The sequence below is a fragment of the Coregonus clupeaformis genome, chromosome 24, assembly GCF_020615455.1.
Source record: "Coregonus clupeaformis isolate EN_2021a chromosome 24, ASM2061545v1, whole genome shotgun sequence".
Lineage (NCBI taxonomy): Eukaryota > Metazoa > Chordata > Actinopteri > Salmoniformes > Salmonidae > Coregonus > Coregonus clupeaformis.
This window is the reverse complement of record NC_059215.1, coordinates 49,539,640-49,566,737: the sequence shown is the minus strand read 5'-3', so window position 1 is coordinate 49,566,737 and position 27,098 is coordinate 49,539,640. Positions and strand designations below refer to the sequence as shown.

General features: G+C 44.4%; 1 protein-coding gene and 2 non-coding genes across 3 annotated transcripts; 2 read left to right on the top strand and 1 right to left on the bottom strand.

Annotated features, from left to right (window-relative positions):
- Window positions 1-3,396: 3,396 nt before the first annotated feature.
- dclre1b (DNA cross-link repair 1B) lies at window positions 3,397-27,098 on the bottom strand. Its single transcript, XM_041845306.1, has 6 exons — window positions 27,017-27,098; window positions 20,049-20,263; window positions 19,645-19,810; window positions 14,576-14,758; window positions 10,192-10,493; window positions 3,397-5,395 (listed from the first exon to the last, which is right to left on the bottom strand). Exons 2-6 carry the CDS (start codon window positions 20,238-20,240, stop codon window positions 4,364-4,366), a joined length of 1,875 nt encoding a protein of 624 aa, XP_041701240.1. The 5' UTR covers window positions 20,241-20,263; window positions 27,017-27,098; the 3' UTR covers window positions 3,397-4,363.
- On the top strand, window positions 25,801-25,872 carry trnah-gug. Its single transcript has one exon. It is a non-coding gene; the product is annotated as a tRNA-His (tRNA).
- Window positions 26,498-26,569, top strand: trnah-gug. The gene has a single exon. It is a non-coding gene; the product is annotated as a tRNA-His (tRNA).

Sequence of the window (27,098 nt, the reverse complement as noted above, 5' to 3'; positions counted from 1 at the left end):
TTGATGAGGACAAGGCTGGAGATCACTCTGTCATGCTGATTGAGTTAGAATAACAGACTGGAAGCTTTAAAAGGAGGGTGGTGCTTGAAATCATTGTTTTTCCTCTGTTAACCATAGTTACCTGCAAGGAAACACGTGCCGTCATCATTGCTTTGCACAAAAAGGGCTTCACAGGCAAGGATATTGCTGCTAGTAAGATTGCACCTAAATCAACCATTTATCGGATCATCAAGAACTTCAAGGAGAGAGGTTAAATTGTTGTGAAGAAGGCGTCCGGGCGCCCAAGAAAGTCCACCAAGTGCCAGGACTGTCTCCTAAAGTTGATTCAGCTGCGGGATCGGGGCACCACCAGTGCAGAGCTTGCTCAGGAATGACAGCAGGCAGGTGTGAGTGCATCTGCATGCAGTGAGGCAAATACTTTTGGAGGATGGCCTGGTGTCAAGAAGGGCAGCAAAGAAGCCACTTCTCTCCATGAAAAACATCAGGGACAGACTGATATTCTGCAAAAGATACAGGGATTGGACTGCTGAGGACTGGGGTAAAGTCATTTTCTCTGATGAATCCCCTTTCCGATTGTTTGGGGCATCCGGAAAACACCTTGTCCGGAGAAGACAAGGTGAGCGCTACCATCAGTCCTGTGTCATGTCAACAGTAAAGCATCCTGAGACCATTCATGTGGGGTTGCTTCTCAGCCAAGGGAGTGGGCTCACTCACAATTTTGCCTAAGAACACAGCCATGAATAAAGAATGGTACCAACACATCCTCCGAGAGCAACTTCTCCCAACCATCCAAGAACAGTTTGGTGATGACCAATGCCTTTTCCAGCATGATGGAGCACCTTGCCATAAGGCAAAAGTGATAACTAAGTGGCTCGGGGAACAAAACATCGACATTTTGGGTCCATGGCCAGGAAACTCCCCAGACCTTAATCCAATTGAGAACTTGTGGTCGATCCTCAAGGGGCGGGTGGACAAACAAAAACCCACAAATTCTGACAAACTCCAAGCATTGATTATGCAAGAATGGGCTGCCATCAGTCAGGATGTGGCCCAGAAGTTAATTGACAGCATGCCAGGGCGGATTGCAGAGGTCTTGAAAAAGAAGGGTCAACACTGCAAATATTGACTCTTTGCATAAACTTAATGTAACTGTCAATAAAAGCCTTTGACACTTATGGAATGCTTGTAATTATACTTCAGTATACCATAGTAACATCTGACAAAAATATATCATAACACACTGAAGCAGCGAACTTTGTGAAGACCAATACTTGTGTCATTCTCAAAACATTTGACCACGACTGTACATAGTACACATCGAGCGGATTGGTAAGAATATCACATTCATATTAGACAATAAATTATGCTAGTTTTGCTAATACATCCATGGAGCCATACAATATAACTGTTCCTTCCTGGTCTCTCTGGTCTCAGTTCCTCCGTTCACCTCCTCCTCCTAGCCACGTCCTCTTGCTCTGTGCCTAAAAGGACAAACGTTTAAATATTCCGCAATAAATTATCATAATTTCCCCCAATCCATCCACAGAGAGATATACAGCAGACACCTTTCTCCCTGGCACCTCTCTGGCTCCTGCTCTCTAGTACACCTCCTCCTGCCAATTGGAGCACATTTGTCAGCATCTCAACATTTACATAGCGTAATAAAACATATTGCATAATAAATTATACATACATTTAAAATCCATAGCGATATACTTAATAACTGTCATTTCCCGGTCTCTCTGAATCTGGTTCTAATTCTCCAGTCCACCTCTTCCTGGCTCCTCACCAACCCAGGCCCTCGTGCTCAGTGCAGCTGACAGTGTAAAAGCTGAAGGTCACATGTTCCATTAGTGGTTGGAGGATGAGCTTCTCTCTGTGTTGCACCCTGGGGCAGTGGAAGGGCACAGAGAAGCATAGCCTGTGCCCCAAATAGCGGCCTATATGGTAAACCTGCTGTGGATGAGGCTGCAGTGACAGATAGATCCACAGCTCTGTAGTGTAGCAGACCTGGGTTCAAAAAATATTTGTTTCCTTTCAGGTACATTATATACAGATACATAGATTAGTTGAAAGAAAAGACAAGCTATTTGATCCCAGGTTTGCGTCAGTATATGGGTGGAAGTCCCGTCTCATCACCACTATCATCATATCTCAGATGAGATGACCATCAGCTCTTGTGCCGGAGGTAGAAGGTTATACTGTAGGTAATAGGTATTTTACTCATTTAGCAGACGCTCTTATCCAGAGCGACTTACAGGAGCAATTAGGGTTAAGTGGCTTGCTCAAGGGCACATTGACAGATTTTTCACCTAGTCGGCTCGGGGATTAGAACCAGCAACCTTTCGGTTACTGGCACAACACTCTTAACCACTAAGCTACCTGCCGCCCCGGTAGGTATGAACTATAATTGAGATTATGTTATTGATGTCTATCTAAATCATCTATTCACTTTAAATTCTTTATATATTCACAAATGCAAACTCCATCTGAACCCTATTAATTTTCAATTAGCAAGTCAATGTTGGAGCTCTGTAACTTGAGTCCTCTGTCATTCTCAACAGGGAAACGCCAGAACATATTCACTCTATGAGCAATCTACTGCCTCCTTTTGGCCAAATGTTGCAATTACAAGCTATTGGGAGAAGCTTTCCAACAGCACTGGAAACTACAGTATTTGACTGAGTAACTTTCTACAGGAGCCACAACCAGCAATTAAATGCCAACATCATTTAAACTTTATTTTACATATATTTCAATTCCATGGTAACAATACTTTTTTAATTAACAGTGACTGTGAGAAGGTAACACATTTTAATCAACAGTAAACTGAGAATATAAACTGAGTAGACAAAACATTAAGAACACCTGCTCTTTCCATGACATAGACTAACCAGGTGAACGCTATGATCCCTTATTGATGTCACTTGTTAAGTCCACTTCAATCAGTGTAGATGAAGGGGAGGAGACAGGTTAAAGAAGGATTTTTAAGCCTTGAGACAATTGAGAGATGGATTGTGTATGTGTGCCATTCAGAGGGTGAATGGGCAAGACAAAACATTTAAGTGTCTTTGAACTGGGTATGGTAGTAGGTGCCGGGCGCACCGGTTTGTGTCAAGATCTGCAATGCTGCTGGGTTTTTCACGCTCAACAGTTTCCGTGTGTATCAAGAATGGTCCACTACCAAAAGGACATCCAGCCAACTTGACACAACTGTGGGAAGAAGCATTGGAGTCAACACGGGCCAGCATCCCTGTGGAATGCTTTCGACACCTTGTAGAGTGCATGCCCCGATAAATTGAGGCTGTTCTGAGGGCAAAAGGGGGTGCAACTCATTATTACGAAGGTGTTCCTAATGTTTTGTACACTCAGTGTATAGTCTTGAGTGTGCATAGAGTCAGTGCAAGATAGGGTCAGTGAAGATAATTAAATGGTTACCCGGACTAACTATTTAGCAGTCTTATGGCTAGGGGGGAAGAAGCTGTCTCGGCGCTTGCTGGTATGGGAGCCGATGCTCCAGTACCGTTTGCCGGACGGTACCAGAGGGAACAGTCTATGGCTTTGGTGGCTGGAGTCTTTGGCAGTTTTTCGGGCCTTCCTCTGACATAGAGGTCCTGGATGGCAGGGAGCTCGACACCAGTTGGGGGTGGGGTTCCTAATGTTTGGGTATACTCAGTGTATGTTATATATATATAAAATCAACAGTGAACTGTGAGCAGCATTAAAAGGCATATAACATGTGGGCTACAGTAAGAAGTATTTCACTAATTATTCACATTTAAAACATGGTTCAAACACTGTGGCACATTACAGGAAATTAAATGAATCCATGCAGCCTACAACCTAGCCATAACATAGTAGGTGAGAGCTTTGTAAATACTGCCCCTGTATAAACACAAATCATGTCATAAATGAAATGACACAGTGAAATATGCACTTCCCTTAAAGTAAACATCATGGGGCGGTTTCCCGGACACAGATGAAGCCTAGTCCTGAACCAAAAAGCAAACTCAAATGGAAAATCTCAAATTAAAATCTGACCTAGCAAGTTAAACTTTTAACATACTTTTCTTTTATATACACAACTGAAGAAGTGCTTTTTAAAACAGTACAAGAAGAGTCTTCTTAAGGAATGTGAAGGAAAGAATGTTGACACGGTTAGCATTCACATTATCCTCTGTCTGGTGTTAGCAGCTAAGGTACCTCTCAACAGCAGAGTGGAACTGACTAACTAATATTCCCTCACTGGAAGGTTCCCCTAGGTACATATCTAGGATCAGCTTCACCTCTCCCAATCATAACCGTAACCAGTAGCGGGGAAAAATGCAAGATCAGTGTCTAGGCCTGGGTAACTTCACCCTCCCTACTCCACATCTGAAGGAGAGAGGCTGAACTTTTCCAAAAATCTCCGTTCCAGGAGCGTGTTGCTATAGCAGCCAGAGACAGACAAGTCCTCCTCAGAGAAAGGGAGGGACAGCAGGAGAGTCACCTCACAGTCTTCTGTTGGCTCAGGTTGTGTTTCAGTGGGGTCACTAGCGTTCGCACAGGTACTGTCACCGGAACAGGAGCTCAGGCTTAGTTGCAGTAATGGAAGAGTTTCTGTCTCCTGGTCTGGGTTTCCATTGTGGGAACTGGTTATGTTAATTGATACTGCGTTTAAGTTACAGTTTAAGGCGGCCATATTATCACAAGGCAAATACTGAGGATGGGTCTCCTCTCTCACAGCTCTGGGCCTCAGTGAAATGGCAGTGTTTCTCAGGACCTCCATGAGTGTGAAGTTACTCTGGGTGAACTGACTGAAGGGGACACTCTCCTCCAGATCCAGGTTCTCTGAGACCCTGTGGACCAGATTCAGGCCCCATGGGTCTCGGTCTCTGCTGAGGCTGGGATTGGGGTCTCTGGATAGGCTGGGGTTAGGGTCGGGGCTGGAGCTGGGTCCTGTGTCTTTGGTAGGGCTGTGGTCTTCACTCAGATCTACCAGCATACAGTCCGACTCTTCTCCATCTCTGTCGGCATCCATCTCCGTGTCCATCTCTTCCTCCTGACCAGGATGCTCCATGGACCCTGTCTCCCAGGCTTCGACCACCACCGACCCAGGCGTGGAGTCTCTGGAGGGGGCCTTAGGGGGGGACTCAAACACCACCCCTCTGGGTGGAGGGGGTCGGATAGGCCTCCGCGGCAGGTTACTGTAACCCAGGAAGCTGGACTGACCAGGGTCTTGAACCTGCAACTCAGGTCGGCCCTTCATGTAGTGCCGGACTGACTCAGGAACCAGGACCTCGTGGCGTTTTCTCCTAGGCAGCAGGGCAGAGAAGGAGGGGATGCCAGTGGTAAGCCTGCCCACGATGGGGACCAGGGAGGTGGGCCGCAGGGCTGAGACAAAGTCCTCCAGTTCCTGGTAGGAAGGAGAGATGAGTTAGATAAATCAATTAAAAATCAATCAAGGGCGTCTGTACACTAGTTTCTCGACCGGATATCAAGACAGAAGCAGTTCAATATCTTTAAATGGTTTTGGACCACTCCTTGCATGCAGAGCCATACAGAGGTTAAACCACTGCAGGCTTGAGTTAACAGGCCTAATGTCTACCCCAATCCTGGTAGCTGGCTGTGATGGTATAATGGTTAGTACTCTGCATTGTGGCCGCAGAAACACATTTTGCATTGCGGCGGAGAGAAGATTTAGCAGTTTTATAACTCATTTCCTGCAATTCTACACATTTTGCCATGCGGCGGAGAGAAGATTTAGCAATTGTATAACTAATTTCATGCAATTCTACACATTTTGCCATTCGGCGGAGAGAAGATTTAGCAATTGTATAACTAATTTCATGCAATTCTACACATTTTGCCATGCGGCGGAGAGAAGATTTGCAATTTTATAACTAATTTCATGCAATTCTACACATTTTGCCATGAGGCAGAGAGAAGATTTAGCTATTTTATAACTCATTTCATGCAATTCTACACATTTTGCCATGCGGCGGAGAGAAGAATTTGCAGTTTTACAGCAAATTTACTGCAATTCTACACATTTTGCCATAGGGTGGATGCAAATGTTTGCTCTTTTAATATGATAACTGATTATCAAAATGGCCCCCACCCAGGTCGGTAATTTCACCATGCTTACTACAAGTATAGATAGCTGGCTGCTAGACTAACCTACCAATCTAAAAGAAATGTAGCCGACATGGGCTAATTAAGTGACTGCTGATGCACATCCAAATGTTGTGTATTGTATTATTCTAACTAAGTAAATTGAGACTACGACAGAGTTCCAAAAAGCGTGCCTAAAAAAGGGGGGGTCGCGGGCCACCAGTTGCCCATCCCTGGTGTAATCTAAACAGTATGGCTAAATGTAATCTAACCAGTGTAAACTAATTCACTGGGTAACTCAACAACTCTGGCATTTGTCCACCAGAGTGGCATACTACGAAGCAAGCTAGATCTACTCAGGCTTTTATAAAGCTAGCCAGCTAGTTAGCTTCACATTCCAGGTGAGGCTTCATTCATCCGTACTACCACGGTGGATATTGCTCGTCTGCCTGCCGCTAACTCTAGCAGGCTTGCAACTCCTTGTGCATGTCGTACATGACTAGTCGAGCGCCGAGGTCTTCATTGCGACAATACTGAAACATCAATTCATGGGCGAGTCACTGCCACATTTTCATTTCTACTGAAATCAAAAAGAAAGAAATGTTATCTTGCAAATCCAGCAGGCTATGGTGTGAAATTGCCTTTTAAAAATGCAATCTTTATTTGATTACTTATCATTAATGCCTACCGATTATTCTTCTCTTTGTGGAACAGCTTGTTTCGTTGTGGCCATAGACATATAATTAATAGAAGGGTTTTGGAACCTTCTACCCTGGCAATTTGACTGTTAAACTCATGGGTACACGACGGTACACTTGCAATGGCTGCCAGTCCTGACTTGAATGGGAACTACCATCTATGGATTATATGTCTATGGTTGGTTGCAGCTGTCATTTTGACTTTCGCAAATTTCTCATTACAATCGAAAGCAAATGCTGTCATTACTAAATGTGTAATGTGATACTTTTAATTTTACCACTTTTCTTACACACAAAAAAAACATTTGATGAATAAAATATTTAATCTTCTTCCACAAATGAAGGGGAGGATTGCCGAATTCACGTTCTAGTCAGAACTAGGAAACTCAGAAATTTTTAACATTGCATGTGTATAACTACAACCAGTTAGTAAGTCGGAAATTTCAGAGTTATGACTAGCAGTTGAACGCGGCAGATGACACATTCTTTGCGAGAGGGAAGGTATCTGATTTAATTGGCCCTCAATTTATGGCTCACACACTTAATTCAGGATAAATTGAGTTAACCCTGAGTTAGCCTGCCCCGGAGCAGGTTAGTTCTGATGGATTCGTTGCCATAGAGATGTACCTGGCTAAAAGGTGAGCTACTTTCGTGGTACTGGTTATCCCGAGTTGAACTCATTGACTAAAGCGAACTCCTCAAACATGATTAGTAGTATAGGCAGTCCCTCCAGGATTCTGCGATCGCATAATTCAATGCAAAATCAACCAATCAGCGCATATTATGCGAGAGCCCGCAATTTTGACCAACTCCCGCACTTTTAGCGCAGTGGTAGCATGTTCAGAAAAAGAGCTGTGTTTGTTCAAAAAAAGAAACAGCCCAAAAGAGCACTTTGTCTCCAATTGTTTTCATGGAAGATGGACTTGAGATATAATATGTCTTAATTGCTGATTGGACCCCAGGTGTTTATTTTGTCCTAGTTTAATCTTTTTTAGTACCTACAGATTATGCATGCATTTATTTTTTTATGTTGGAACTCTGAGCTAGCTTCCACTCCTTTTTTGTTCAGGAAAATAAAAAAAATTCTAATTGTTTTTGTATTATGTATTCTGCTTAAAATCGTCCTAAAATTGAGCATATATGATGTTTTATTGCTTTATATGAAATTAATGTGGGGGAAAAACATAGCAAAATGTATCGCAGAATTTCAAAAAATCACAAAAAAAGGTCGCGAAATCCTGGAGGGACTGTGTAGGGCTCCGGTCCTGTTAGGAGGGATGATTTAGATTAATCCATTAAATCGCTTAGTCAAAACGAGTGTCCGTATCGATTCCAAAATTAGGAAATCAACATTTTGATTGATATTTTCCATTACGGTACAGAGATATGAGTTTTAAATAAAAACAATTGTTTTGATTTAATGTGTGGCTTTTGACCCCTGTGAAAGACAATACAAGGTGCTGGTACTGTGGCTTAGCTGGTTAACGTGCCTGTCTGGTAAACAGGAGCTCCTGAGTTCAAATCTCAATAAAAACTCATTTATTAGTTAAGAAACATTTTTTTTTTTTTACATTAAAGTGGCACTCCAGGCTCCTTTTCACCTCATTCACGTGATTTACTCTACAAAAGCACACTTCAGTAGGTGGTCCAGGTATCGTCATTGCATGGCACAAATTGCACGCCATCACACTGCCCTATCCCATCTGTTCATTGACTACAGCTCAGCCTTCAACACCATAGTACCCGCCAAGCTCATCATTAAGCTCGGGGCCCTGGGTCTGAACCCCGCCCTGTGCAACTGGGTCCTGGACGTCCTGACGGGCCCCCCCCCCCAGGTGGTGAAGGTAGGAAACAACACCTGCACTACGCTGATCCTCAACACAGCTGAGTGCAAATCTCAGCAGTGCCTTTTTAAGCATTTCATTGTACTGTGTAAAATATGACAAACACTTTGGATTTCAAGTCTACACACACCTCTTACATTTAAAAAAAACATTTTTAGTCATTTAGCAGACGCTCTTATCCAGAGCGACTTACAGTTTTAGTGAGTGCATACATCTTTCACATTTTTCACACTGATGAGTTTAACAGTGACCAACTTTGATTAATCTAGCAACCAACAGCTAGGCCTAATTGATTCTGAATCAACTAGTGTTAAACTCCCTCCTAGCATACTGTCGAGGGGGATGTGTTCGTGCATCAAGCTACATTACGCTACAGCAGCGGTAGGCCACCCTGTTCCTGGAGTGCTGCAGCTACTGCAGGATTATGGTCCAACTAGGCACCACACCTGACCAACTGAGCTAATTGATCAGTTCAGTGATTGCCTAAATTCAGCACACCTGGTCTCCCAGGTTGGTTAAATCAAAAACATGAAGTGGGGCCTCCAGGACCAGGGTTACCTACCCCTGCACTAGAGTAACAGGAGATGGGTTCCTGCCCTTTGGGTCAATCTGGCTCAGACTTTTATCCCTACCCGGCGTTGTCGCTTAGTTGGTTAAAGCGCCTGTCTAGTAAACAGGTGATCCTGAGTTAGAATCTCAGCCCCCTTTTTAAGCATTTCATTGTACTGTGTACACTACGCTGTATCCTGTGCACATGACAAATAAACGGATTTTGTGTTGAACCATGACACCAAGTAAAGATCAGAATGTACTTGGTGAATTAAGGTAATTCCTCTTCTGAACTCATCTCTTCAGAAAATGGGGTTAACATGCACACTGCTATGGCTTATCGTATCTGGTTTAGAGTTCAACGTTGTTTTAAAAATGTAAATAACTCCTGCACACAAGATTTGACCTCTGAACATTTATTGTCATTGTTTCTGTACGACACCTTTTGGTGCTGTAATTTTGTGACGGGTCTTAAACTCCATGGCCAGGTGGACTAGTCGGGACTCCTTAACTAGGGTGTCCCAAAACTACAGCACCTTTTTCAAAAGGTGTCATACCGAAATACCAAAACATTTACAGTAATGATAACATCATTATGTGCAGAGGTAAACTCATGTGTGCAGGAGTTACTTCTATTTTTACTACAATGTTGAACTCATCTGTACCTGGTAGGAGGAGTGGTCAATGTTGAACTCATCCCTACCTGGTAGGAGGAGTGGTCAATGTTAAACTCATCCCTACCTGGTAGGGGGAGTGGTCAATGTTGAACTCATCCCTACCTGGTAGGGGGAGTGGTCAATGTTGAACTCATCCCTACCTGGTAGGGGGAGTGGTCAATGTTGAACTCATCCCTACCTGGTAGGAGGAGTGGTCAATGTTGAACTCATCCCTACCTGGTAGGAGGAGTGGTCAATGTTAAACTCATCCCTACCTGGTAGGGGGAGTGGTCAATGTTGAACTCATCCCTACCTGGTAGGAGGAGTGGTCAATCTAAAACTCATCCCTACCTGGTAGGAGGAGTGGTCAGAGTAAGGTACCACGTGGACATTAGGGTGGAAGGAGACCAGGGGTCTGCTGGTGGGCAGGATGGCCAGGGTGGGGTGTTCCCTGTTCCAAAGGAGGAGGTTGGTGGAGCGGATCTCTGACTGGTCCACGGCCCTGATCCGGCCCGCTCCTGGCTCAGTGGTGAAGACATCCGGCAGCTCCAGGGCTCTGAGAATCGCTAGCCTCTCGACGGACACTTCCACCCAGGTCTTAAACTCCATGGCCAGCTGGACCAGTAGAGACTCCTTACCCAGAGTGTACAGGCCTGCAGACAACACACAGACATGGAAATAGAATTAGAACATAATATGCATAAATACAATTATATACAGCATCTCTATGCCACGAGGAGTGGTGTCAGTTCAGCTAAACCTAGGGTATGCCAGAGAGGGGACTGTTTTGGAAGTTGAAGCTCATTTACCTCATTTCTACACAATTTAAAACACTCTAAAATGCTATTTGGAGAACAGCCAAAAAAACAAAACAAATGATCCCAGACATTAATTATCACCGCAATATTAGGTTTAAAGGTCTGTGGAACGGCATAAACAATGTCAACCACATCATAAATTGGCTCATTTACTTGTGGAACGGCGCATACAGTGCAACGTGAAACAGATGCATTATACACGCTATCAAGTCACAACAAGGCCGACTTCAAATGCCGACATCCATAGGCGGCGAGCGAGTTTCAAGTTTAGGGAAGCTATTTTTTCACCATAAAGTTGCACCTTTATAATAAAAGATTGCATGCATCTATCACCGCATTTGTAGATTAATGTAAAATAGGCTCCCATTCATAATGTGATGAGTAGATTGCATAGTTATAACTTAAGCTAATAACATAACTCAATCACTGTTAGCAAAACAGAGTTCTGAACAAAGCATGCCTGAGCGCGTAGTGACACAACAGGCATAAATCAGAGACGTTGCTTCTCCTTTCTTTGCACAGGAAAATTTTGCATTTTATAAACACATTTCATGAGAAAAAATAAGAAACCCTCACACTGCTCTTGCTTGTATCGCTGCTCTTGCTAGTATCGCTGCTCTTGCTAGTATCGCTGCTCTTGCTAGTATCACTGCTCTTGCTAGTATCGCTGCTCTTGCTAGTATCGCTGCTCTTGCTAGTATCGCTGCTCTTGCTAGTATCGCTGCTCTTGCTAGTATCGCTCCTCTTAATTAAGCTTTACGTATCGGCCTCACGGCCTTCGTCAAAAGCTCTGACTCTTGAGGCCGATATGTAAAGCTTAATAAAGAGCAGCGATACTAGCAAGAGCAGTGATACTAGCAAGAGCAGCGATACTAGCAAGAGCAGTGTGCGTGTTATTCAACTGTTACCATGCACCTGCAACAAAGATAGCTCAGATGTGCGAGTGCCTTTAGAATAAACACATTTCATGAAACTACACTTTATGACTGGAGACAAGCAACATCATTTATTTTTATTTTTATACGACACAAATTCCTAGCCTACTCTGCTGACACTGACTAGTAAAAACAAAAATGTTTACATTTTAGCAGACGCTCTTATCCAGAGCGACTTACAGTTAGTGAGTGCATACATTTTCATACTGGCCCCCCGTGGGAATCGAACCCACATCCCTGGCGTTGCAAGCGCCATTGCTCTACCAACTGAGCTACACGGGACAACCTTGTCACAACTATCTAATCTAGGTCTATGAAAAGGGGAGAGAGAAATTGTACAATATGACGTCCATCTAGCCTGGAGGAGGATATTACTGTCCCCCCAAAAAAACGTTCCATTGGTACTGATCCAATGATAAAGACAGTAAATATGCGTCACCAGGATATGGCCGATGCTCTCTGCTGGTGCCAATGAGATAGGCCACTGTTTGCTCAATTGGGAGTTGAGAATTTTGAGAACTAGAGACAGATTAAATATTTTCTTTGTCTTCTCTTTCCAGCAACAGCCATTTGCTTTCTAAACTATGTTTTTCCTACGATTGTATTTTCAAATATTACGATAGGCCAAGGCCTATTTAACTGCTTTTCACTGACCGCTGCAACTCAACATTCAGCTATTTGGTAGGCAAAAAAGCTAATGATCCCCTGTGGCCAAATCATGCTCTCTTGTGTAGTATTTTAAATGATATAATTTATTTATGTATAGGCACAAGTAATTTTATAGCAAATGTTGGCACATTTAAATGAATTTACTTTAGGGGAATCTTCCCCTAGCCTATTGGACACGCCACCTATGACGTCATCAATTTGAAAGTGTGAAAGTAACCGGTGCATAAAACAGCTGGCCGCGAGGCTTACAAATGCCAGCATCAAGTTCAAAGCAATCGGCGCACTCCCTAAACAGCTGACCGGCTGTCTCTGCTCTCTGAGAGAAAGGTGCGCAGGCCGGCAGCTTCTCTCTGCGCAATAGTTCTAAAGCCAGCCAACAATAAGCTAAACAGGATTGGAATGATTTTAGTCAACTTTTTTGTAGCCTACTTTTACATGTTTGGTCTTGAGCCATGCATGGTTTACCCCCTGCCATACCCAACTGATGCCCCTGGCCACGAGGAAACTGGATTTAATTTGTTTTCTAACCCATTGAAGCTTTTAAAAACAATTTATACATGAGAAAAACACACACACTATAGAGAGTTAGATAGTTTGTTAGTTAGTTAGCTACTACTCATAGTAAATAATTTGAAAAGCGCGGTGACATTGTGTATCGCAATGCCGTGACCCGGATTCAAACTGGGGGTTGCTGCGGGCACAATGCAGAGTACTAACCACTACACAATCACAGCAAGCTACCAGGACTTGAGTGATGGGGAAAATATAACGAGATACTCAAGCATGCCGTCACTGTCCGATGGCGCTGGCAAGATGCCAGTTCAAGTTAAAGCACATAATTGTTATCAGTATCTTTGGTTACAGTATGATGACAGCTAGCTAACTATTTCAGAGTTTCGGAGGCCACAACCTAGAGTACTAACCACTATACGATGACGGCGAGCTACCAGGACTTGTAGCAAGGCAAGACTAGCAGTGTCATACCAACACCACTACAGTTCACAGACAGCTACACAAAACGAGTAACGGTTAAGCATCTGTCTCACCAATGACAACAAGACTAGCAGTTTCATACAGTGAGGGAAAAAAGTATTTGATCCCCTGCTGATTTTGTACGTTTGCCCACTGACAAAGAAATGATCAGTCTATAATTTTAATGGCAGGTTTATTTGAACAGTGAGAGACAGAATAACAACAACAAAAATCCAGAAGAATGTATGTCAAAAATGTTATAAATTGATTTGCATTTTTAATGAGGGAAATAAGTATTTGACCCCTCTGCAAAACATGACTTAGTACTTGGTGGCAAAACCCTTGTTGGCAATAACAGAGGTCAGACGTTTCTTGTAGTTGGCCACCAGGTTTGCACACATCTCAGGAGGGATTTTGTCCCACTCCTCTTTGCAGATCTTCTCCAAGTCATTAAGGTTTCGAGGCTGACGTTTGGCAACTCGAACCTTCAGCTCCCTCCACAGATTTTCTATGGGATTAAGGTCTGGAGACTGGCTAGGCCACTCCAGGACCTTAATGTGCTTCTTCCTGAGCCACTCCTTTGTTGCCTTGGCCGTGTGTTTTGGGTCATTGTCATGCTGGAATACCCATCCACAACCCATTTTCAATGCCCTGGCTGAGGGAAGGAGGTTCTCACCCAAGATTTGACGGTACATGGCCCCGTCCATCGTCCCTTTGATGCGGTGAAGTTGTCCTGTCCCCTTAGCAGAAAAACACCCCCAAAGCATAATGTTTCCACCTCCATGTTTGACGGTGGGGATGGTGTTCTTGGGGTCATAGGCAGCATTCCTCCTCCTCCAAACACGGCGAGTTGAATTGATGCCAAAGAGCTCAATTTTGGTCTCATCTGACCACAACACTTTCACCCAGTTCTCCTCTGAATCATTCAGATGTTCATTGGCAAACTTCAGACGGCCCTGTATATGTGCTTTCTTGAGCAGGGGGACCTTGCGGGCGCTGCAGGATTTCAGTCCTTCACGGCGTAGTGTGTTACCAATTGTTTTCTTGGTGACTATGGTCCCAGCTGCCTTGAGATCATTGACAAGATCCTCCCGTGTAGTTCTGGGCTGATTCCAACATTTTTGACATGCGTTTTTCTGGATTTTTGTTTTGTTATTCTGTCTCTCACTGTTCAAATAAACCTACCATTAAAAGATAGATATAGACTGATCATGTCTTTGTCAGTGGGCAAACATACAAAATCAGCAGGGGATCAAATACTTTTTTCCCCTCACTGTACCTACACCACTACAGTTCACAGACAGCTACACAAAACGAGTAACGGTTAAGCATCTGTCTCACCAATGACAACATTGTGCTTGGGCTGGCTGCGGATGATCTCTTTGATCTGCTGAGTGGCTCGTTGTCTGGAGGGCAGTGTGCGTGTGGGGTCACAGTTCGTGTTGTCCAGGTACAGGACATCTATAGTGGTGTTGGTCCTTAGACATGGCTCACGCAGCATGGACGGGGTGTAGCGGAAATCTCCTGGAATAGAGAAAAGGTTCATACTCTTTATAATTAAGGTGAGAAAACAACATATGTTTTATTACATTTCAGACACAGATACTTTTGTGTATATATAGTGTATGTAGTATGTGGACACACCTTCACATTAGTGGATTCGACTATTCCAGCCACACCTGTTGCTGATAGGTGTATAAAATCGAGCACACAGCCATGCAATCGCCATAGACAAACATTGGCAGTAGAAATGGCCTTTACAGAAGAGCTCAGTGACATTTAACGTCGTAGGATGCCACCTTTCCAACAAGCCACTTCGTCAAATTTCTGCCCTGCTAGAGCTGCCCCGGTCAACTGTAAGTGCTGTTATTGTGAAGTGGAAATGTCTAGGAGCAACAACGGCTCAGCCACGAAGTGGTAGACCACACAAGCTCACAGAACGGGACCGGCGAGTGCTGAAGCACGTAGCGCGTAAAAATGGTCTGTCCTCGGTTGCAACACTCACTACCGAGTTCCAAACTGCCTCTGGAAGCAACGTCAGCTCAATAACTGTTCCCCTTAGTTCCAGTGAAGGGAAATCTTAACGCTACAGCATACAATGACATTCTAGATTATTCTGTGCTTCCAACTTGGTGGCAACAGTTTGGGGAAAGCCCTTTCCTGTTTCAGAATGACAATGACCCCGTGCATAAAGCGAGTGCCATACAGAAATGGTTTGTCGAGATCGGTGTGGAAGAACTTGACTAGCCTGCACAGAGCCCTGACCTCAACTCCACCGAACACCTTTGGGATGAATTGGAACGCCGACTGCAAGCCAGGGCTAATCGCCCAACATCAGTGCCTGACCTCACTAATGCTCTTGTGGCTGAATAGAAGCAAGTCCCCGCAGCAATGTTCCAACATCTAGTCGAAAGCCTTCCCAGAAGAGTGGAGGCTGTTAAAGCAGAAATGTAGTGTATATATAGTGTATATGTAGTATATATTTAATAGTTTTTCCCTGCAACCGCCAACCAAAGGAAGACTCATGAACCCGCTCTCAGCCTGCTGCTGCCTCCTGCCGCTCTGCTAATCATCAGATGGGGGAGAAGAGGAGGTAGGGGCGCCCACGTGGGTAACTGGGGGGCTCTGCCTTGATTGGTAACTGATTAATAAATTTAAAAAAACAGCATAATAAATAAATGTGACTGGTCAATTATGTGAGTCAGGAGCTGGGCCCAAGAGGCAAAGATTTATTTACATACAAAATCACGTTTTTTGGTATATTATAAGATTTCTTTATCCAACCACAGAAGCCCACTCTCAATGTTCAAAATACACCAGAGAGCATAATTTAGCCACAGAGGATCAATAGTTTATCAAAATTAACTGCGGATACAGCGTAGTGTACACAGTACAATGAAATGCTTAAAAAGAAGAAAAAAATGTTTTTAAAAAAATGGTATAGACTATAGTTATCTAGGAAAAAAATAACCCATTTGCCGTGACATTGTGTATTGCATTGCCGTAACCCAGATTTGAACCGGGGTTGCCGTAATCTCAACACAGAGGTACTCAACTCTTACCCTACGAGGTTCAGTCTGCTGGTTTTCTGTTCTACCTGATAATTAAATTGCACACACCTGGTGTCCCAGGTCTAAATCAGTCCCTGATTAGAGGGGAACAATAAAAATAAAAAATGCAATGGAACTGGCTTCGAGGTCCAGAGTCGAGTTTGAGGGCACTACCAGGTCACAGCAAGCTACCAGGTGATGTGGGAGGCCCCTTGGAGTGGAAAGTAAGAAGGTCAGCACTCTCCCTGTCCACATTATTGTACTGAACGCCTGAGTAACCCAATATAAACACAAAAGCCCTACCTGTAATCTAACTAGCATCAAACTGTAACATTAACTAAACTGACCAACTACCCGACTTTGGCGTTTAGCCACCTCATCCACGTGACTGTAACCAGGTTTCCAACCAACCTTTTTAAATGCGAGTAAAGGAAAAAATGTCACGACAGGCCTGATGGAAACTTTCCAAATGTCGATAAAACTAAATACGCTAGACAAGGTGGGATGTTTTTTGTGTCTGTAAAATGTATAATGCGAGAAATGTCAGAAACGCTTTCATGCGCAAATTTTGATATAATAACCATCATATCAAAGTCAACTTGGAGTCACGCGATGACATGTTGTGGGGTCCTCTTGGGAAAGCATTCAGTTTATTAGGCTACAGATGAAATAAGTTATGATGAACTTCACGGGGTGGTGAGGTGCAAGTTGATGAGCTTGATGCTCCTTTCCAATAAATATCTACGGTCTTATTCTGGTGACATGATGATCGATGCTTGGCTGCTGTTCGACAAATAAAAAAATTATCTAATGTGGGCTATACCCGCATTGTATTTGCGAGCTGTTGGCTAGAGTGCACGTGCAAATACAAGAATGTGTTAGTATAATAGTCTATATATCAGCTTTTTTTGTGTGACAAAACCATCAGTTGAGTTGAAAATGCGATGGAAATCCATTTTAATTTAACCGGCAAAGTTATTTTTATGTGCACTACCTCAACACACACACACTTTTATCAGCAACAAGTCAGTTTGATGAAAACACATCTGGTGGGAAAATGTGCATATTGTTTTTATGCGGATTTTAGAATATTCGCTTGAAAATCTGTTGCCAATTGGATGAAAACCTAGCTAGTGACGGCATGTGTGAGTATCCCGATATCTCAGTCCGGCTTTAAAACGTACTCTTGAAAGTACTTTTCAAACTGGGCAGTGCATCATCAGTTCCTCTTGTCATGTTAGTAGTCATTGCATACCTTAGAGAGATATTTATAATGTGTCAGAAATGTCCAGATCAACTAGCCCATGTCAGCTAACGTGTTTTTAGTCAATCAAATATCACATGAATACACATTAGACATGGCAAAATGTATAGAATTGCAAGAACATTTGCTTTAAAACTGCAACATTTTCTTTGCACCCCATGACAAAATGTGTAGAATTGCAGGAAATAATCTTTAAACCTGCAAAATTCTCTCCACCAACAAGTTTGTGACATGAACAGTGCTTGTCCCCATAGAAATAGATGTTTTGCGTGCTGGGGGGCGTGGGATGTTCCCGAATGCTGGAGGGGGGGCCCCCCGAGTAAAACAATTTGGGGAACTCCTGCCATACCTCATCATAAGGGGGCTATAAACGACAAACCAAAATCTAAAACTGAACCCTAACAAATTCTGAAATGAAATAGTTTTGCAGGTCAGGAGTGTCCGTTTAGCCTTTTTTTTCATCACAAGAACGAATAAGAGGATGGAGCACCCCTTTTAGCCGGTTCCTCTCTAGGTTTCCTCCTTCTAGGGAGTTGTTCCAGGTCACTGTGCTTCTGCTTAGCTTGCTCTTCGTGCTCTAGGCCGGGAAACTATAAAACACTTTGGGACAACTGCTGATGTAAAAAGTGCTTTATAAAATAAATGTGATTGATAAGCAGAGATTAGAGTATTGTAGTAGAGTGCCAGAGTCCAGTGGCACCATAATATACTCCAGTGGCACTATAATATACTCCAGTGGCACCATAATATACTCCAGTGGCACTATAATATACTCCAGTGGCACCATAATATACTCCAGTGGCACCATAATATACTCCAGTGGCACCATAATATACTCCAGTGGCACCATAATATACTCCAGTGGCACCATAATATACTCCAGTGGCACCATAATATACTCCAGTGGCACCATAATATACTCCAGTGGCACCATAATATACTCCAGTGGCACCATAATATACTCCAGTGGCACCATAATATACTCCAGTGGCACCATAATATACTCCAGTGGCACTATAATATACTCCAGTGGCACTATAATATACTCCAGTGGCACTATAATATACTCCAGTGGCACCATAATATACTCCAGTGGCACCATAATATACTCCAGTGGCACCATAATGTACTCCAGTGGCACTATAATATACTCCAGTGGCACCATAATATACTCCAGTGGCACCATAATATACTCCAGTGGCACCATAATATACTCCAGTGGCACCATAATATACTCCAGTGGCACCATAATATACTCCAGTGGCACTATAATATACTCCAGTGGCACCATAATATACTCCAGTGGCACCATAATATACTCCAGTGGCACCATAATATACTCCAGTGGCACCATAATATACTCCAGTGGCACTATAATATACTCCAGTGGCACTATAATATACTCCAGTGGCACTATAATATACTCCAGTGGCACCATAATATACTCCAGTGGCACCATAATATACTCCAGTGGCACTATAATATACTCCAGTGGCACTATAATTACTCCAGTGGCACTATAATATACTCCAGTGGCACCATAATATACTCCAGTGGCACCATAATGTACAGAGTATTGTTAGCTACTAGCTACTTACTCAAAAAGAGCCCTTATGCCATGACATTGTGAATCGCAATGCCATGACCCGGATACAAACCGGGGTTGGATACGATCACGGCGAGCTACCAGGGCCGTGTGTAGGGCGCGGGAAAGACAAGCTGGCTAAATGCCAAAGTTGACTAGTTAGTGAGAGACCGTGAAGTACAGTGCCGGAGTATGGTATGTAGAGTTCTCACCAGTGTAGAGTTCTCACCAGTGTAGAGTATGGTGTGTAGAGTTCTCACCAGTGTAGAGTATGGTGTGTAGAGTTCTCACCAGTGTAGCGTATGGTGTGTAGAGTTCTCACCAGTGTAGAGTTCTCACCAGTGTAGCGTATGGTGTGTAGAGTTCTCACCAGTGTAGCGTATGGTGTGTAGAGTTCTCACCAGTGTAGCGTATGGTGTGTAGAGTTCTCACCAGTGTAGAGTTCTCACCAGTGTAGCGTATGGTGTGTAGAGTTCTCACCAGTGTAGAGTATGGTGTGTAGAGTTCTCACCAGTGTAGAGTATGGTGCCAAAGTATCCTTGAAACAGGAACATGACCGCTCCTGGACAGTGGTTAGCGTCCATGAGAGTGACGGTCAACCTCTCCTTTCCTATATCATCCAGAGGCAACATGTTGGGTTCCCCCACCTCCAGAGGATGGATCCATCGCTCTCTGACCTGAACACATGGAAAAGAGGAGAGGAGGCCTTATCATAAACTGAAGTATAGAACACCTAAAAGCGATTCAGCACTTTGCAAATAAAAAGGAGATGCTATGGTGTATACAGCCATTCATATTTCAATAGCTAGCTCAAGAATTGGTAATGGCACGCAAAAATAGTTTAAACAATTATCCCATATCTACATTCCTCATGTTGCCTTGTGTAGAATATAATTGATACTTTGTCTTTCTCACCTGTAGTTTAAGTTTGAGCAGTGTCGCAGAGACTGGTGAGCAGTAGATGGGTCTGTTGGACCAGGTCGAGGTCAGGCCCACAGTATGGTCACTGTGCATATGGGACAGGAAGAACAGGCGGACATGCTGACACTTCCTAACCTGCCAGAAGTCCACAGCCAGCGGAGTATGGGGGATGAGTTTTCCATTCATTACCACAGCTCTGGAGTATCCTCCTGAGAAAAAGCCATGGTTAGCCATTCAAACTACTATAAAACAGCTATTTGGCATATAACAAACATTGATATATATATATATATATATATATATATATTCGCTAGTGTTGCTATGAAATATGTAAATGATGTGTTAATTGTATGATGTGCCATCTTCATTGACCTGTCAAAGGACTTCGATAATGTTGATCATCCACTGCTAATTCAGGGGCTTTCCTCAATTGGCCTAGACCAGACTGCATGTAAAGCAGGATAAAATTGCAGAACAACGTGATTGTATGGGAACTTAGTTAACCCATTTAGGGTATATTTAGAAAGTATTTTGACTGTGTTGTGATTATGTGTACTATAGACTTCGTCGGGAGAGGTTGTGTTTTTCTCTAGCAGGAGGTAAGCTTGGCTTCTCATATGGTGTTGAGTAAAGCTTAAACCATGTATTTAGATCGTAGGTAGGTAGTTTATTTAGGTAGTTATTGTAGGTTTCCGTAGGCAATTATTGTAGGTAGTATTGTTTACGTATTGTTTAAGTATTGTTACGGCGGAGCCCGGCGAAGCACGAGGCTAGCTAGCTAGCGGGTAGCTACTGGTAACGTTTATTGGTTATTATCTGTTTAGTGCAATGGTGGAGAGTGGTTTCCAATGTTAATGTGCTAGCTAATGTGCTAGCTAGCTAGCCAACGTTTAATATTTTTGCTGCGTTATGAAAGGAACTTGACACGGACATGAATGATCTGTTTTGTGTGTTAACACACTCTTGGTATGCTAGCTAGCTAGCGGGTAGCTACTGGTAACGTTTATTGGTAATTATCTGTTTAGTGCAACGGTGGAGAGTTGTTTCCAATGTTAATGTGCTAGCTAACCAACGCTTAATTTTTTTGCTGCGTTACGAAAGAAACTAGACACGGACATGAATTATCTGTTTAGTGTGTTAACACACTCTTGGTGGTTTGTTGTAACCAAGTATTGGTGCTAAACTGTGTGTTATTGGATGCTAGCATGCTAGTTAGCTATGGCGTCATAGCTAGGCATCGTGGGCTGTTGTGGTTAGTTACTGTGGGTTGGCATTGTTGTTCGGCGGTGCCGGGGTAGCACGAGCTAGCTAGCTAGCTAGCCGTTCTTCAAACAAGGTCAACACAGTGGCCATTGCTAGCTAGCCAACAGACACGGACACGAATTATCTGCTTAGTGTGTTAACACACTATTGGTGGTTTGTTGTGACCAAGTGTTGGCGCTAAACTGTGTGTTTTTGGATGCAAGTGTTGGTGCTAAACTGTGTGTTTTTGGATGCTAGCATGCTAGTTAGCTATGGTGTCATAGTTAGCTAGCTGAATAAAGTGGGTTGAGTCTATTCCTTTAAACATTGAACCGCTGTGGTTCACAACAATTCTGATTTCTAAAGGTGGAAGTTGGTAGAGTTTTTGTTCGGGTGGTTCAGTGAAACAATTTTAGTTGTTAGAAGTAGAAGTTTTTGGTGAGGGAGGCCCTGCTCTCTACTGTCCCAGATGTTTAGTTCATTTCATTCCGATCTCCTCTGCATTATTGTAGCCATTTGCTACAGCCTGTCAACTATGCCTCTGCCTATCCCTGTTCTCTCCTCTCTGCACAGGCTACACAAACGCCCCCACACCGCGTGGCTGCTGCCTCTCTAACCTGGTGGTCCCTGCACGCACCCCACACCTGGAGTTCCAGGTCTCAGGCAGCCTCTGGAACTGCCGTTCTGCTGCCAACAAAGCTGACTTCATCCCAGCCTATGCTAATCTCCAGTCCCTCGACTTCCTGGCGCTGACGGAAACATGGATTACCACTGAAAACACTGCTACTCCTACTGCTCTCTCCTCGTCTGACCATGTGTTCTCGCATACCCCGAGAGCATCTGGTCAGAGGGGTGGTGGCACAGGAATCCTCATCTCTCCCAAGTGGACATTCTCAATTTTTCCCCTAACCCATCTGTCTATCTCCTCATTTGAATTCCATGCTGTCACAGTCACTAGCCCATTTAAGCTTAATATCCTTGTCATCTATCGCCCTCCAGGTTCCCTTGGAGAGTTCATCAATGAGCTTGACGCCTTGATAAGTTCCTTTCCTGAGGATGGCTCACCCCTCACAGTTTTGGGGGATTTCAACCTCCCTATGTCCACATTTGACTCATTTCTCTCTGCCTCCTTCTTTCCACTTCTCTCCTCTTTTGACCTCACCCTCTCACCGTCCCCCTACTCACAAGGCAGGCAATACGCTTGACCTCATCTTTACTAGATGCTGCTCTTCTACTAATCTCACTGCAACTCCCCTCCATGTCTCCGACCACTACTTTGTTTCCTTTTCTCTCTCGCTCTCCTCCCACACTACTCACTCTGCCCCTACACAGATGGTAATGCGCCGCCGCAACCTTCGCTCTCTCTCTCCCACTACTCTCTCCTCTTCCATCCTATCATCTCTTCCCTCTGCTCAATCCTTCTCCCTCCAATCTCCTGATTCTGCCTCCTCAACCCTCCTCTCCTCCCTTTCTGCATCCTTTGACTCTCTGTGTCCCCTATCCTCCCGGCCGGCTCGGTCCTCCCCCTCCAGCTCCGTGGCTTGATGACTCATTGCGAGCTCACAGAACAGAGCTCCGGGCAGCGGAGCGGAAATGGAAGAAAACTAAACTCCCTGCCGACCTGGCATCTTTTCACTCCCACCTCTCTACATTTTCTTCATCTGTTTCTGCTGCTAAGGCCACTTTCTACCACTCTAAATTCCAAGCATCTGCCTCTAACCCTAGGAAGCTCTTTGCCACATTTTCCTCCCTCCTGAATCCTCCCCCCCCGCCCCCCTCCTCTCTCTCTGTGGATGACTTCGTCAACCACTTTGAAAAAGAAGGTTGACGACATTCGATCCTCGTTTGTTAAGTCTAATGACACTGCTGGTCCTACTCACACTACCCTACCCTATGCTTTGACTTCTTTCTCCCCTCTCTCTCCAGATAAAATCCTGCGACTTGTGACTGCAGGCCGCCCAACAACCTGCCCGCTTGACCCCATCCCCTCCTCTCTTCTCCAGACCATCTCCGGTGACCTTCTCCCCTACCTCACCTCGCTGATCAACTCATCCTTGACCGCTGGCCATGTCCCTTCCGTCTTCAAGAGAGCGAGAGTTGCTCCCCTTCTCAAGAAACCAACACTCGATCCCACTGATGTCAACAACTACAGACCAGTATCCCTTCTTTCTTTTCTTTCCAAAACTATTGAGCGTGCCGTCTTTAGCCAACTCTCTTGCTATCTCTCTCAGAATGACCTTCTTGATCCAAACCAGTCAGGTTTCAGGACTGGTCATTCAACTGAGACTGCTCTTCTCTGTGTCACGGAGGCTCTCCGCACTGCTAAAGCTAACTCTCTCTCCTCTGCTCTTGTCCTTCTAGACCTGTCTGCTGCCTTTGATACTGTGAACCATCAGATCCTCCTCTCCACCCTCTCCGAGCTGGGCATCTCCGGCGCGGCTCACTCCTGGATTGCGTCCTACCTGACCGGTCGCTCCTACCAAGTGGCGTGGCGAGAAGCTGTCTCCGCACCACGTGCTCTCACCACTGGTGTCCCCCAGGGCTCAGTTCTAGGCCCTCTCCTTTTCTCCCTATACACCAAGTCACTTGGCTATGTCATATCCTCACATGGCCTCTCCTATCATTGCTACGCTGACGATACACAACTAATCTTCTCCTTTCCCCCTTCTGATAACCAGGTGGCGAATCGCATCTCTGCATGTCTGGCAGACATATCAGTATGGATGACGGATCACCACCTCAAGCTGAACCCTGGCAAGACGGAGCTGCTCTTCCTCCCGGGAAGGACTGCCCGTTCCATGATCTCGCCATCACGGTTGACAACTCCGCTGTGTCCTCCTCCCAGAGTGCGAAGAGCCTAGGCGTGACCCTGGACAACACCCTGTCGTTCTCCGCCAACATCAAGGCGGTGACCCGCTCCTGCAGGTTCATGCTCTACAACATTCGGAGAGTACGACCCTGCCTTACACAGGAAGCGGCACAGGTCCTAATCCAGGCACTTGTCATCTCCCGTCTGGACTACTGCAACTCGCTGTTGGCTGGCCTCCCTGCCTGTGCCATTAAACCCCTACAACTCATCCAGAATGCCGCAGCCCGTCTGGTGTTCAACCTTCCCAAGTTCTCTCACGTCACCCCCCTCCTCCGCACACTCCACTGTCTTCCAGTTGAAGCTCGCATCCGCTACAAGACCATGGTGCTTGCCTATGGAGCAGTGAGGGGAACGGCACCTCTGTACCTTCGGGCTCTGATCAGTCCCTACACCCAAACGAGGGCATTGCGTTCATCCACCTCTGGCCTGCTGGCTCCCTTCCTCTGCGGAAGCATAGTTCCCGCTCAGCCCAGTCAAAACTGTTCGCTGCTCTGGCACCCCAATGGTGGAACAAGCTCCCTCACGACGCCAGGACAGCAGAGTCACTCACCACCTTCCGGAGACATTTGAAACCCCACCTCTTTAAGGAATACCTGGGATAGGATAAAGTAATCCTTCTACCCCCCCCAAAAAAAAATTGTAAAGTGGTTATCCCACTGGCTATAGGGTGAACGCACCAATTGGTGAGTCGCTCTGGATAAGAGCGTCTGCTAAATGAAGTAAATGTGCCCTTGAGCAAGGCACTTAACCCTAATTGCTCCTGTAAGTCGCTCTGGATAAGAGCGTCTGCTAAATGACTAAAATGTAAATGTAAATGTAAGACCACACCTGGTCTCAGGGATGGCTAATTGGAAATTGCTTCGGTCTCTATTGAGTTAGATAAATCTGCTTTTAGTTGTTAAGGGTTCTTAAGTGTGAAGTTTTGGTAGGGCAATTCAGAAAGCTGATTGAGGACCTTATTACTGATGAATGTGTGTTCATTTATGACCATGTTTTCTTTCTGGTTGCAAACGAGGGCATTGCGTTCATCCACCTCTGGCCTGCTGGCCCCCCTACCTCTGCGGAAGCACAGTTCCCGCTCAGCCCAGTCAAAACTGTTCGCTGCTCTGGCACCCCAATGGTGGAACAAGTTCCCTCACGACGCCAGGACAGCGGAGTCACTCACCACCTTCCGGAGACACTTGAAACCCCACCTCTTTAAGGAATACCTGGGATAGGATAAAGTAATCCTTCTACCCCCTTACCCCACCCCCTCCCTAAAAAAAAATTCAAAAATATTGTAAAGTGGTTATCCCACTGGCTATAAGGTGAATGCACCAATTTGTAAGTCGCTCTGGATAAGAGCGTCTGCTAAATGACGTAAATATAAATATATAGTACTAGCTAGCTATGCAAACAGTATAGTTTGTCAATAAACTACACTGTTTGCATAGTAGGTGAATATATATTTCAAAATTAAATGAATTACAATGAGTGAAATATTACAAAGGCTTGGACAGCTAACAATGTGATAAGTTGCGTGCACAGCCAAAGCAAAGAATACGTTCTCAGTGAAATGGCTGCGCTTGACAACGTCACTGCAGGCATCAGTTAAAAAACACATTCTTACAATATGACGCATAGCCCTGGTAGCTCGCCGTGATCGTATAGTGGTTAGTACTCTGCGTTGTGGCCGCAGCAACCCCGGTTCGAATCCGGGTCACGGCATTGCGATACACAATGTCACGGCAAACGGGCTCTTTTTTTCCTAGATAACTATAGCCTGACTAAAAAAAAGGTGTGTTAGCTAAACTTAGTCAGTACCTAACCGGTTACTCAACCCTGCACCTTAGAGGTTGCTGCCCTATGTACATGGAACACTGGTCAATTTAATAATGTTTACATACTGTTGTACCCATTTCATTCATATATATATATATATATATATATATATATATATATATATATATACACATACACACTGTATTCTAGTCAAGGCCATCCTATTCAACTATTGCTGTACATATACTATTCTATCCACGTATTCTTCAGATATACTATATATTCTAGCCACAAAACGTTACTGTCCATAATGATTATACATCCCATCACATACATACATACATACTCCGGACTCCGTCATTGTTCATCCTAATATTTGTAAATTTCTTAATTTCATTGGTTGATTTGAACTGGCAAACACGAGCAAATTACACCGGTTCCTAAACATCCGTGAGTGAGCGTTTGAAGAAAAAAATAACCCGTTCAGCTAGCGTGTACACATCACTGCGTGGCAGTGTGTGCACGTTTGAGTAACCCAAAATCCCCCTCATACACACGGCCCTGGTAGCTCGCCGTGATCGTATAGTGGTTAGTACTCTGCGTTGTGGCCGCAGCAACCCCGGTTCGAATCCGGGTCACGGCATTGCGAATTCACAATGTCACGGCATAAGGGCTCTTTTTTGATTTGCTAAATCAACTAGCAAACAAACAGAAATCTAACCCATCTAGACATTTAGCCCTTTTGGGGTTGGCTAACCAGCGAACGTTACACATACTGTTATACAAAGAACAAGACAAAAACGGTATCGCTTAAGCTACGTACGTTAGCTATCTAGTTAACAACACATGGACAAGTCAGGTGGGACAGCCAAACGAAACGAATAACGTTAGTTAGTTAGCCAACAGCTACCTGTGTATTTATTTAACTAGCGAAGTGTCGAAAGGGCTACTGGTAGCTAGCTACATACAGCTAAATCAAGACAACTAACGTTAGCTATAGCAAGCAACTGAACGCTGCATTGCAATTCTGCCATGTGTGTTGTATTTTCCCATATATTTAGCAACACGCAGAGTAAAAACTTCGACTCACAGGACTGATGTTCCTTTCAATTCCAAAGATTCTGCCACATTGTTGTGAATATGTTCCTGACTGCCACGTGACAACACCGCGC